The sequence below is a fragment of the Corvus moneduloides genome, chromosome 1 (assembly GCF_009650955.1).
Source record: "Corvus moneduloides isolate bCorMon1 chromosome 1, bCorMon1.pri, whole genome shotgun sequence".
Taxonomy (NCBI): Eukaryota; Metazoa; Chordata; class Aves; order Passeriformes; family Corvidae; genus Corvus; species Corvus moneduloides.
In genome coordinates, this window is record NC_045476.1 from 143,737,489 (window position 1) to 143,751,051 (window position 13,563).

The following is a 13,563-nucleotide window of genomic DNA, read 5'->3' on the forward strand; positions in this document are numbered from 1 at the left end:
TTTCTGTCAAGGGTCTTTTTGACTCATTTTTTGCAGAGTTTTAATGTTGGCTGAGAATTTGAGGGTTCTGTGTATTCAGTTACACAAGCAATTTTGTGGAAACAAGCATTTTTCTTGACAAAAATTATTAAGCAAAATCAAAATGCAAGTTGCTGCAATTCTTTGATGTGTACATTTCCCTAACACTGGTAGTGCTGGTAAGTTTCTCACTTTGAGTAAGTTATTGACATTTATGCTTTAAGTATTATTGTTTATTATATATGTAAATCCAAGCCAAAAAAAAGTCTTCATTAAAGATGATTTGTGTGCAAGAAAACTGAATATATATAAGGAGATTCTTGAGAAGGTAGTTTACAGTTTTTTTCTCTTTTCTATGGTGTGCAGGTGCTGTTCTCTTGTCCAGTGTACAAGGGTTAGCAATTAATGTTGATCCAGTCCTGTATACTTGGCTCATCTACCAGCCTCAGAAACGAGTTAGTAGACACATTCAGCAGGTATGTATTTTTGAAGGAAAAGAGATGGGGAGAGGGGAAGCTTTCACTTCTATATATCCTGGTAGTGCATTTTTCCAAGTGTTTGTTGTTTGTTACCTCTTCTGTGTAGTTTTTTGCACGCACTGTTGATCTTATTTTGAATTATTTAAAATGTTAAGTTGGCATATTAAAAGTTTAATTTCACAATTTTTTCATTTTTAATTAAAAGAACAAAGAAAGTGGGTTTGTGTTCACCATTTAGGATCATTATTTTGCAACTAATTTTAACTGCTGAGACATCATAAGCCTGTATCTGAATAGTACATCATATTTTAAATATTGGGATGGTCTATCAAATAATTGCATAACTGGTTGTAAAGTCAGCATTCTTATTAAACCCCATTTTAATAGGAGATGAACCATACAGTTCATAACTTGACAGAAGTGAACACTGTAGCAGATTCTGTATCATGTCAAAATACATATTTGCATATGAAGTGCTTGAAAAAGAAGAAGCTAAGGCTGTGGGTCTGTGTGGTGCAATGGTTTCTTTGACATATTCTTAACCCTAATTTTCATGCCACATACTCCTGACCTGAAAAGAACAATGGTTTTGCCTTAAACTAGACTTACTTATAACTGTTATTTGGCAGAATTTCCTGGAACTTAAATTTGCTATAACTGATCAGACTGGTGGTTTATGTCATGTGATGTTCTGTCTCACAAGTGGTCATTTATTAAGTGATAAGTGTAAAAATCTTTCGATATTTGTCTCATAACTATAGAATACTGTGCATGTCAGAGAAGTTTCATTCTGGGCCCCTGAAAAGGGAGGATAAACATGACTTGTAAACATTTGTTTCTTTTGTGTAAATGACCTTGCTGGGTAGTAGTTGTCAAACATTAATTTGAGTCCCATTAAGCTCATTCTGCACCAGCATCTGAAAAACTTCACTGTGATAGTGAAGTTTTATTATTGTTCTAATAAATTTACTCTGCTTTAAATGTATTGAGTTATTCGTCATTCCTGCATCATAACTGGAGCAGCACAACATTTCCTGGTATATCTCTTCTGCAAAACAAACCATTTTTCTACTTCTTACTGTTACGTAGCCTTCCAAAATGTAATCGATCCTGCTTATCCTGCTTATTTCAAATGTTTGTATGAAAGTGTCTTTAACATCACTGTATTTAATCAGCTGTTAGTTGATGCTTTCTCTTTTGATACTGGGTGACTAGATGGGTTAAGTGACTGCATTAGGAAACTTGTTTGTCCCAGGTTTTCATCATCAGTGGAAACATTTTTAGCCAGATTTTGTTTAAGTATTTATTTTGTAACTTGTGTTATTACCTTATACAGTCTTCTAAATTTTTTCATGATTAAAATTACTGTATCACAATTCTAATGTTATTAGCATTTAGAATGTCTTAGAAATTTGAAATTATTTTAAATATGAGTTTATAAACCCAACTGTCAATGTCACACTATTTTCATCATTAACATAACTGTGGTAATGGACAGCATGTAATAATATGAATTAAAGTGTCTGTAGCAGTCATGAAGAAACTTTATTTGAAAAGAAAACTATACCTGTATTAAATTAGCCTTAACCACAGATTTTTTCTTTATGTAATGCTATAATTATCCTAGAATAAGGACTCTAGTCAAAGTTAGGCCTTGTGCATTATTTTTTGGAAAAACTCAGCTTGTTACCACAGTCTAATTAATATAACCAAACAAAAATGCTCTATAAAGCCTTCCTAATTTTTGAACATTTAACAGAATAGCCAAAAGATATGATGCTTTCAAGCAAAAGTTATGGTCAAAATGTTATTGATTGGTAAAGTTCTTTTCTTCCTCTATTTTAACTGTCAGTCTTTTACAATTGCAACAGAAAAAAAAGAAAATACTTTCTTTAGAAGTTCTTTGTATGATTCAGAGATCTTAAGATATTTTAAGTTTTAATGTCTACTTAATACAATGGTTTTGCTCTGTCATTTTGAGTAAGTCAAAGTTGTGACTTCTATCTGAGAACACAGAGTTAGAAAACCTTTCAGTATATTTGGCTCTTGTGTATACATTTAACTCATAATGTTAGTACTTGATACAATAAGTTAAATGAAAATATTAATTTATTTCAGGGTACAACTATAGTCATGTAAACTTCTGATTGCATAAAAGACAGGACTGGGATTGTCTGGCTCCCCACAGGAAGGGGACACCTTTACATATGAACTTCTTCATATTTGCCTTTTAACTATTATTCTGGGATTTTAGGTTTAGGTTTATAATGCCAATTTGGTGGTACATGTATTTTTTATCTACTGAAATCTTCACCGTGTCTGTTATAACTGGTTTTATCTGAAAGCATGAAAAGTTAGAAATACGGAACATAACAAGCTGCAGTTTTACAAAACTCATAACATTTCAATGTCTTTTTCATAAAGCCATGCTATGTCTTCTTTAAGATTAATATGATGAAGCCACTGAGAAATGTAATTCTCTTTGGCCTCACTGAGATTTTATTCAGCTGGAACAGAACAATGACTGACTGCTGTGCTGGGATGTGGGGGTACATGCAGCCCAGTGAGGATCACCTTTCTTCATTTATTACTGTTGTCCTACTGCTAGCCAAAGCTCTGTTGACATCTTGCTGCCCAGCAGCTAATAACTGTAGAACTGGTGCAATAACTGAGGCCAGTATATTCATGTTCATTTTTAAGAATACTTTAGTCTGTACGGATGGTTTTTGTAAAATGAGCTGTAAGTGTAGCGACACTCAGTGTGGGAGCAGTTTGTGCACCAGTTGCTTATCTGCTTAAACCCCTTGCGTTTTTTTAGTCTGAGTGCCCTGTTGAAAAGGTAAATTCTTTATAAATGCCCTATGAAAGGTTAATTTGAACAGAATTTGACAAAGATACCACTACAGAGTGACTTCTTGTACTCATGCTGTTTATAGCTTGTTAACAATGCCTCCCAAATAAAAAGCAAAATAAAGCCAATTTTAAAGGCCTTGTTTCCAGTAATTTAATATTTTATTTTGACATTTTTGGAAGATTTTCTTCAGGTGAGTCTTGTGGAAGCAAGGCCTTGTTTCTAGTATTTTTAGCTATTCTTTAATATTTATTATGACTATTTTTTAAGAATTTTTCAACTGTGGCTTTAATTTTGTAAACCAATGCTGTTTTTCTATATTGTGCTCTCTTGTAAAAGCCCATACTTAGCTTTACAAGATAAAACTTGGAAGTTTCTTTTCCTTGATAAGGAGCCTTAGCTATACTTTGATATGGGACAGTCAGTATGTGTGATACTTTTTGCAATAAATTTATCAATGATTGCGTGCCATCTTTCTCAAATGCACATTACTGTAAAGCCTTTGTAACTTGTCAATACTTTTCTTACAGTATTGATTTCTGTGAGGTAAGATGCGTAATTTTAGGGAAAGACTGAATTACCAGAAATATGCACACATAGATGTGTAATATAAATCTGTATTGCTCATATTTTTGTCAGTTTTTTTTGGCTGTTCCATACATGTGCATGTGTCACTACATAGTTTAAGGAGCATTTCAGTAACAGAATAGATCTAAACCCAAGAGGTCAGGTTGAACTATTAGTTATATATACTAAGTCACTCATTCCAGATTCATCATGCTTTAAAAACACTGGAATGTAATACACCTACCTGATTTCAGAATCCAGATTTCTCCCTCTTCTCATGAACATCTGCACTTTGGAAGACTGTATCCCAATTCAAACCTAAGAATTTTTTGTCAGCTGTGTAGGTAGATTAAAAAGTCAGTCATTAACAATTCAATTTAATATTTTTTTCTTCAACTCTGCTTTTTCTCTGCTCATTTTCTTTTTTCTCTACCATTATCTTAGGAATTTTACTATGTTATAAAATCCTTTCACAGCTTTATGGAAAGTTCATTGTGAACTGAAGGTAGTATCAGTCTTGATGTGTGTACTTCAGGTGGTACTTCATTCACAAGTCTGCACCAGAGATCTCCCTGGAATTTTTGACTAAGATGAAGTAATTTTATCATCTTGACTTGATCAGTAGACTCTTGTAGAACAAGTCGAGCCTTTAAATTGTTCAGTCTAAGAATGACTTTTGGAATATTGCACATCCTTGATGCTTTAAGAGCCAAATGCTTCTGATAATGAATGGCAATGAATGAATGACACAATGTTAAGAGGAAGTTTCATTACCCAAACTTAGTATTTTTCCATGTTGCAGCAAAGTCGGCTGTTGAGGGCAGAGCTGTGCTGCCTCGTTTTTCTCTTTTACCTTGATAAATAGCTGGAAAGGCTTTGATAAAACAAGCGTGTTTCTACAGTAAACATAATTATCCTCTTGGTGTGCAGAGACTTCTCAAATTGTAATAGATTTTGATTTCTGGTATTGCTTGCAGGTCAGAAGCACCGTGTTTATCCCTATCAGGTTCCGTCACCTCTTACCCCATGGAAAGCATTTAAGTTTCTGAAGGATACAGAAATGAAGTTGCTGCTTGCTTCAAGAACTAAAGCTACATGAAACTCAAACCTTGTATCTTCTGCTTTCAGAGGCCCCTTGAAACTGGTGATGGAATGCTTTCATCAGTTGGTGAAAATGAGGGGTTTCTTGGCTGACATCAGTCCATCGCATAGGTTTGGAAACATTACAGCTAATCAGTGATCAGTCTTTTATCTCAGCAGAACACTTTCCCAATACCTGAAATGCATACCTGAAGCAGTCATAGAATTTCATCTGAATTAGCAAGTTCACCTGCCAGGAAAGAAGGTGGTTTTGTGAACCCCAGGGGTTAAGCAAGCCTAGTCTTTTTATTAGCAATTAACTTTAATTAATGCAATTTTATTCATTCATTTCATTTTAATTGGGAACTAGGCCTAATGCCTTGCTTTGTTTGAACTCTCTGAAAAAATTTAGGTGTATTAGTAATCTTAGAAATCAAAACACTTAGATGTAAGTTGGTAGTCAAGCAGTGATTGCAATTTCATGTCATTAGAACTTGCTGCAAGGTACATAGGGTGGATCCTCCTGGCAGTCACAGCTCATTCTGGTACAGTTTGGACAGTCCTGTAAGCAAGGGTAAATATTCTTCTCTGAGCTAGGTAGTGATTGCATGAAAGTGATCTTAGATGTTCAATAAACACCATATCTTGAGCAGAACTGCTCTCTCTCCCCACTCCAAAGACTTTGTTTATTTTTCTTCCTTGCTGGTTGCAAGCTCCTGCACATGTAAACATTGGGCTGTGTACATGCAGCATCCACCATATGGGGATAACTGGGTTTAGTACCATCTCAAAGACAGCAGCCTATGTCTGGGCTGAGGCTTTTGAATTTGACATTTCACAAGCCAGTGATAATATTTAGGTTCCTATCTTGGAATATTCTTTTGCCTTTGGTTTGATATTAGGGAGGTGACTGTATAGGCATCCCTCAAATGAAAGTTACTTGTCTGCTCAGTTGTTCAAGTTTTCTGTAAAACTTATATCTCATGTTCCTAGATCTGCCTGCAGTCTCTTCAGCCTCACACTTGTGGGAAATTATAATTCAGAAATAAAATATTTAATTACAAAAAGTCCCAAGGAAAATAAAATATTAATTCACCTAAGGCAAATTAGTCCTCTTTATAGTATATTTTAGCTTTAGTTAGCTGGCATGTCTCCACATAAATCAGGAAATACTTTGGCCCATTGTATTTTTGGCAAGTTTTTTTTTAGCTATTATTTTTCCAAGCCTTTCTCTGGTTTTAGATCTTTATCATTTCCAAAGTTGACCACATAGTATGAAGTAAAGAAAAAAAAAGTATCTGTTGATCTATTTGCATGCTTAAGTGTATGTGTGTTTTGTGTACACATACTTAATATGGTGTGTAATGTCAGATTATTTGTGCCTATAAAAATTAAATTAAGAAAAGGATTGCTTGTCTGTAGTTTTTCAGCCACTGCTTAAAAACCTAATTGTAATAATTACATTTGAAAAGTAGTAAGCTTTCTTATTTTGAATTCCATGCATTTTTATTATTTTAGTATTCTGTATATAATTGCATTGCATTCTTGCATTGATAGAACCGTCAGTATTCTAGAACAGGATCTGATTTTGACTTTGTGTCAACAAAACAGCCTCATATAAATGCTGCTGTAGTTTCAGAACTTTGTTACATGCTTTTTATCTTCTATAACACTACCAATTAGTAACCATAAAGCTTAATCCCAAGTAGGTGTATTTAAGCTTTACTACATACTTTATAGCTGGCTTTTTGGATTCCAAAATTTTGGATTTTTGATGAAATGCTTATGATAACACTAGCCTGCAATGTCTCCTTTCCCATCAGATTCATCTTCTCCTACAGCTGTGGGGCTCTTGTCATCTGCTATTTCCCAAGCCACAATTTCCTAATCAGTTTGTGGCTAAACCCCAAATCTTGATGATCCTTTTCCATATAGTTCAACACTGATCTTTCATCTTCTGGATTCTTTTAACCAGAAATCTTTTGCCAAAAACCTGACAAGATTGTACTGGGCGTCATCAGCAGCAACATCAGGCTTGATTTCAGTGAGCAAAGATAAAACAGCTGTTTTATTGTCCAGATCAGCACTCAATATTCAGTCATAATTTTTTCCAGCTTTATCTGGCTGTGATAGCCTTGATGTTTTTCACTCTTTGACTAGTGGTGTAACTTATTATATTTTGCTGATCCATTTCTTCAGTGGTTCAGAAATAGGTACAGCTTCTTCAGGCGGTATTTCCATCCTGTTGTCTTTTGTACTGTCCTGTAGTGTCTGCATTCATTCTTCCATAATTCTTGCTTCACTTTGGCAAGTCAGTGTTTTTGCAATGTTACATCCGGAATTGCCAAATCACGGCTCAACAGTTGCTGTCATGGGAAAGCTGCAGATGGCTATGCCTTATGAAAGGTTGTATCAGATAAATTGCAAGATTTTGAAAATAAGTGGTGTAAAATGTCTGATGAAAGTTTACGAAACTTCAAATCCTTTCCCTGTATGCAAGCGGGAAGTATTTCTGTGGTGTAAAGGTTGTCTTTTCAAAGCTGATGGGGATTTTTGTTGGTGTTATAACTAGAGGGTATGCCAAGGTGGCATGTTACTGTATTCCAGAAAAGCTTTTTAGTGCTTTTGGAGACAAAGCTAATAACTGTACATATAGAGGGAGGAGGAGAGATGAGAGTTCTGTTTGTCATTGACATTAGTATTTTTCTATTAACTTTGCATACCACTGTATATATAAATTGATTGTTTTCACTGGAGTAGGATTAAATAGTTGATTGTCTTATTTTAATTTACTTTTATAGTGGAAAATGGTGAAGGCGTTTGGAAGTCATTCCCCTTCAATTAAGTGATTTTTCTGTTTGTTTTGGGGTTTTGTATGTGTGCACATATTGCACACTGTTTGATTCAATGATCTGTTTTCTATTGGAGAAAATTTACAAGCACATTGCCTGCCTCACACGAATTTGTTTCCCACAGAGATTCCTAATGCAATGTGTGAGGTTTCTCATTATGCAGTTATATGGATTACATTTTCACTCCAATATGAACAAAATTAAATTACACAAAAATTAAGATGCGTGTAATCCTAATGTCTGATCTTTAGAAAAAAACTTTGTCATCTTTAAATGATAACCCTCTGCAAAATCAGCGGTAGAAGTATTGGGCTTTTGTCAACTGGGATGCATCTGCAATTTACATAGCAGCTGATGTTACAGCAAAATGTTAAGTGCCAACTGTATAGCAACATGGAAGATCGAATTGTTTTTAATAATTTTGTCTTTTCTAGCTTGCATTAATGAAAGAGTAACAACAAAGCCAATAGACTCTTTTCATTTGTTCCAGAACCCATGTGGATTAATACACATCACTCTTTCCTAATCTTAAAATAAGGATGCAGTCCTTCAAACTTGGTTTTAATGTCTTTAGTTTTGTATAGCAGTTTCCCATTTTGAGCAGTTTCTCATTTATTGATATGCTTGAAAGACAAAACAATTCAAAATCAGTAGCAGTCAGTTAAATCTTATATTTAAAATTTTTAGAAGAAGCACAATAATGTGGAAATATCCATACATCCTATATTTTGAAGTTTATTGAAGGTTAATAAATTCCTTTGGGTCTTCATAACTGGCTAAAATTTTCCAGTTTCCATTAAACATTTAGATAATTATTTTACTTCAGTCATCAGCCAGGTTTATTCATATGATTTTTTGTTGGCTAACAACCATGGTACTCTAAGTTAGTTTTATTTCACTTTTTTGTTTTCATAGAGCTTTTCCTCAGACTAACAGGACTGAAATAAAGAACTACAAGTGCAAGTCTGAATGTAGCATTTCATTTCAATTTGTTTTCAAAATATGTGTGCTCCAATCAGTGTTTCAAGTTGTCTTCTATACATTTCAAAATACGTAGTTTAGAACAGGTTTCTCCTGACAGTGCCATAATTCAATATTAATGTGTTTTGGTTTTTAGTGGCTCATGAGGTGCTTCTTTTTCTAGCAGTCTGTAGGAGCTGTTCCGCTTGGTGTGTCGATAACTCGAAAGAAAGAGGATGAAGCATCAGTTGGAAGTGCACCTTTGGCAAGGCAGCAGTCAAATCAAGCCTCTGAGTATGCCAGCAGTCCTGTCAAAACAAAAACAGTAACAGGTATATCACTTAATTGAAACTATCCATTGTGCATCTGCAACCTTCCTCACTTACATGCCTCCACAACTGAACAGCGTCAGCTGTGCAAGTACTGTGGAAAAACTTCCGGCTTTAGAGAAATTAAAACCTTTAACATTAAAACTAATCAAATGTATAATTTTCAAATACATGTATATTCTCATTTTTGTTTCGGGCTCTCTTTGGGGCCCTTATAGTCTCACATAACACATTTTGTAAAATGAGATAATGGAGATCTGCTTTCAATAGAATATCTGCTATTCGCCTTGATATTTAGTCCATAATTTTGTCAGACTTCACACTGTGATTAATCTCTAATTTCAGTCAGTCTGTTTACATTGCTTAAAGTCTGGCATCTGTGGAAGTCAAGACTTGTGCATAAACAGTTAAAGTTCACTATTTTCAAAATCAGTCACCCATAGAAAGTGCATTTGTTGGCACTTCTGCTTATGGAGTTCAAGAAATTATTTATTTTAGGAGTATTTTCTGGCCACTTAAGAATCTAAAGTGAAACTTCATTATCACTAATCAAGATGATTTTTTTTTTTTAATTTCTAGTGTGTTTATTCATATGGTACTGTCGGCAAGTAGTAAAGTAGGTGATCATCCAAAAAAAATTACTATCCAGCTGAGACTTTTAGTGATCCTTCTGAAATACACTGAACAAATTCTCTTTTCCTTTGCATTGATGTTTATTTTCAGATTATCATGAAGCACTTCAAGATGTTGTCTGCTGAAACTAAGATCGCAGTCTTGTTCAATAATTGTCGAGTTAAATGTTATTTTGTGATTAAAAGGGGCTAACTCAGAAAATCTATTTGCTGAATATTAGTGGGTTGTCATGTTGTCACTGGTAGTAAGACAGCAGATTAATGTCGACGACTTCCATTTCATTCATGAATATCCTTCATTTTTACCATTTATCCATTTATTTTTACAATTCATCTATGCATTTACTTTATTCTTGCCTGTGATGAAATGACTGTACCAGGCATATTCTTCTTTTAACAGTATTTATCATCTGTTCTGCTTTATCAACATCATAAATTATATGATTTGCTTCTTCTTGATGTTAATTCTACTTGTGCCTGCAAAGCACAAAGGTGTAATTCACTAGAAAAACTTCCGTTATTTTGAACATTTGACATTCAAACCCAGCTATTTGCATGAATAGATTCTAGATTTATTTTTTCTTCATTTATTTAACCAGTTTATAAAAAGCAGGCATGTAGTTTGCAGAAATAGCTTTGTACTTGGATTTTGAAAATTAGTGTCCCAGTCTGGTACCTGCTCAGCGCAGTAGCCATTTTAGTTCTTTAGTGTTTGTTATTCCTCACTTTGAGTATCATCTTCTCTGATCACACCAGAATATAAAAGAAAATATTATTGTTCAAAATCTAGAAATGCCATGGATGCCAGTTTTTCTTTTTGGGGGCAGGGTTGTGTGTATGAGAAATAATAAAATGAAATTATAAATTTTAAAAAATGTCATAAAAGCAAAAGAGGGGTTTCTGTGCATCTTAACTTCTTTCACCTTTTTAGTTTGAAGTCAATATCAAGATCTGTTTTCAGTTACTGACAACACACATTGCTGCAAAAATGAAAAGTTCATTTGTAGATTTCATTTGTTATCTGCCACTTGCTTTACTCATTCAATTTATCCAATAAGTTTAGCCTAGATGCTGACGATTTTTTGAAATTAAGTAGATATTTGGCTTCTCTATTAATAATTTTGCAGCATAGAGTTTGATACTATAGAAATGAGAGGTGATGATACTAATTCTCTCAAGGGAGAACATTGACTAAGCATTTTCTTTTTTTGGAATTAGAAGCGGTCTTCTAAAGAAGAGATTATTGAATTTGGTTTCATTAATTTTCAACTTAAAATTGTTGAAAAAATGCACTGTTTTTTCAAGTGAATCTATATATACATATCAGAGGGTCTACTGGGTTTATTTTTAAGAGGCAGTGTGCCTGACACTACTGTGTTGAAGGTCAGCCTGTTGTCATGGTTTAACCCCAGCCAGCAAAGCAGCCGCTCGCTCATTCCCCCAGCAATAGGATTGTGGAGAGACTTGGAAGGGTAAAAGCTGGAAAACTCGTGGGTTGAGATAAAGACAGTTTAATCCAGAAAGCAAAAGTCACACACACAAGCAAAGCAAAACAAGGAATTAATTCACTGCTTCCCATGGGCAGGGAGGTTTTCAGGCATCTCCAGGAGGGCAGGGCCCCATCAGGTGCAATGGTGACTTGGGAAGACAAACTCCATCACTCCCCTTCCACCTTCTCACAGCTTTACTGAGCATGATGTCATATGGACTGGAATATCCCTTTGGTCAGTTTGGGTCACTTGTCCTGGCTGTGTCTCCTCCCAACCTCCCATAAAAGCCCAGTCCCCTGCCACTGTGTCAGTACAAAAAGCAGAAAAGGCCTTGGCTCTGTGTAAGCCCTGCTCAGCAATAGCAAAAACATCACTATATTGTCAACCTATGTTCAGCACAAATTCAAAACACAGCCCTGTACTAGCCACCGTGAAGAAAATTAACTCTACCCCAGCCTAAACCCAGCACACCTGTGTTTTAAAATGTTTATGTATTTGTTATACTCTGGAGATAAAATGGCAGGTACAATATAGCAGAAATATTTGATATTTATGTACAAAAATTATGACTAAAAATACAAAATTAATGTCAAAGAGGAAACGCCTTGTATAGTAATTAAATTAATTGAAGAGATGCTGTCTGCTTCAGTAGACCACACAGATTTCCCTTAATTAAAAAGAGTCATGTAATGCTGCAGGGCCATGCAGGCTTGTTCTGTGTATAGTCCCCTGAAACTTCATGTCATGTTGGAATCTTTTCCTGTAGAGTTTCCTTGTGCCAGGTTTGTAAAAACTGGCTTTGTAGTGGAAGATTCAGGGGACAGTAGAAGCTAACACATATTTTGTGTCTCTGAAATAAAAGATCTCTCATTACAAAGCTACGAGTTACAGAGGTTAGAAAAGGTTGGATGCAAATGTGAAAGGTGAGATCCCGTTCTCAGAGAAGTTTCAGTGGATTCTTTCTTTCAAAATTTGTTTCTTTACAGCTGTATAATGTGTTAGAACATGATGAATGAGTGACCATAGTTTATTAAACTAAAAATAGAGTGCCTGTGATTCTTCTTCTTCTTTCTAATTTTTCTGGCTCACTCACTCCCACCATCTTTCAATTTATTTCCTCTCTGTTAATTTCACCTACTTTCTGTCTGAGTTTTCTTTCATTATTTGTGTCACCTTTTTATAACAGGAATACCACACTGATTATACATCTAGGATGTCTAATGTTACCAACTCTACAAAAGCATTCTAGATAAAGAGGCAGTGATCCTTGTACAACTCATCTTTATTAATCATCAGGGCTTTAGCTACACATGTTCTAAGTTGTCAGAAAACTGAGATCCTACATTGATAATGTGTACATATGCATGATCTTTGCAGATTGATTTATCTGAAAATCATGCTATTCAGGTTGTGATTTTGAATTAATTCTTTTCAGGTCTAGCATGATCTCAGCAGTCACTCCCTTGAGAACTGCTGGAAACCAACCCTATGTACTAAATTAATGCAGTTTGTAATCACAGCTGTAAAATTATTTAAAATGTTGATCTTGAGTTCAGTTTATTAGTTAATGGCTGCTGACACCTTGCCAAAAATGTAGCATGGGAAAAGAGCAAAACTACTATCTATATGGCATCTGTGAAAATCCAGGGTTACTGTTCTTAAGTCTCGAACTGTGGTTGTTTATAAATCTCCTTAACCACAGTGGCTTCACAACCAGAGTAAGATAATGGAATATATTGTTTAAATCTGGTATGATGTGGCTGTGAACAAGTAAGGTGATAAAGAATATTGAAAAAAAAGGTTACTTCTGTTTGTCTGTCCACCCACTTTTCCTCCCATTCTCAGCAATTCAGCAGTTCCATGTTCAATGATTAGTGATCCAGAGACCTACAGCTGTGTATAGAGGTAGAGATCTCATGTCTCGATAGAGGAAAAATGATTGCTATGTAAGTGTGTAATTGTGTAATATATGTAACATACTTATGCAGGAAGATAGTATGGGCTGCAGTAGATGAATAGGTCAATCCTTGAAAGCTGTCTTGGGCACACTACTGAATAGTGATTTAAGCCCAAGTGTCTGTTTTCACACATTCAGGATGTGTGCTTGTTCATTACTAAAATAATCTGTAATTTTCATTCATATTTATAAATTTTTTATAATTATTTTCACATTTTGTTTGAAAAATACAGCATTTTTCATGATCAAAGATGGAATTGAATATGGGGGTTTTGTAGTTTGGATTTTTTACTGCCTCCTGGTGAGGTTTTTTTTTAGCCATGACACTGAAATTTAATTTCACTAACA

At 34.7% G+C, this 13,563-nt stretch overlaps 1 protein-coding gene across 7 annotated transcripts in view; it reads left to right on the top strand.

The window, feature by feature from the left end:
* VPS13B (vacuolar protein sorting 13 homolog B) overlaps positions 1 to 13,563 on the top strand; it is a 436,966-nt gene that overhangs the window by 198,123 nt on the left and 225,280 nt on the right. For 5 of the 7 annotated variants that reach the window (XM_032130187.1, XM_032130207.1, XM_032130170.1 and 2 more), the window contains 2 exons: positions 385 to 494; positions 8,992 to 9,139. In XM_032130187.1, the coding sequence (XP_031986078.1) occupies positions 385 to 494; positions 8,992 to 9,139 (258 nt within the window). The remainder of the gene's footprint in view (positions 1 to 384; positions 495 to 8,991; positions 9,140 to 13,563) is intronic. The other 2 variants (XM_032130178.1, XM_032130250.1) reach the window with 1 other exon arrangement.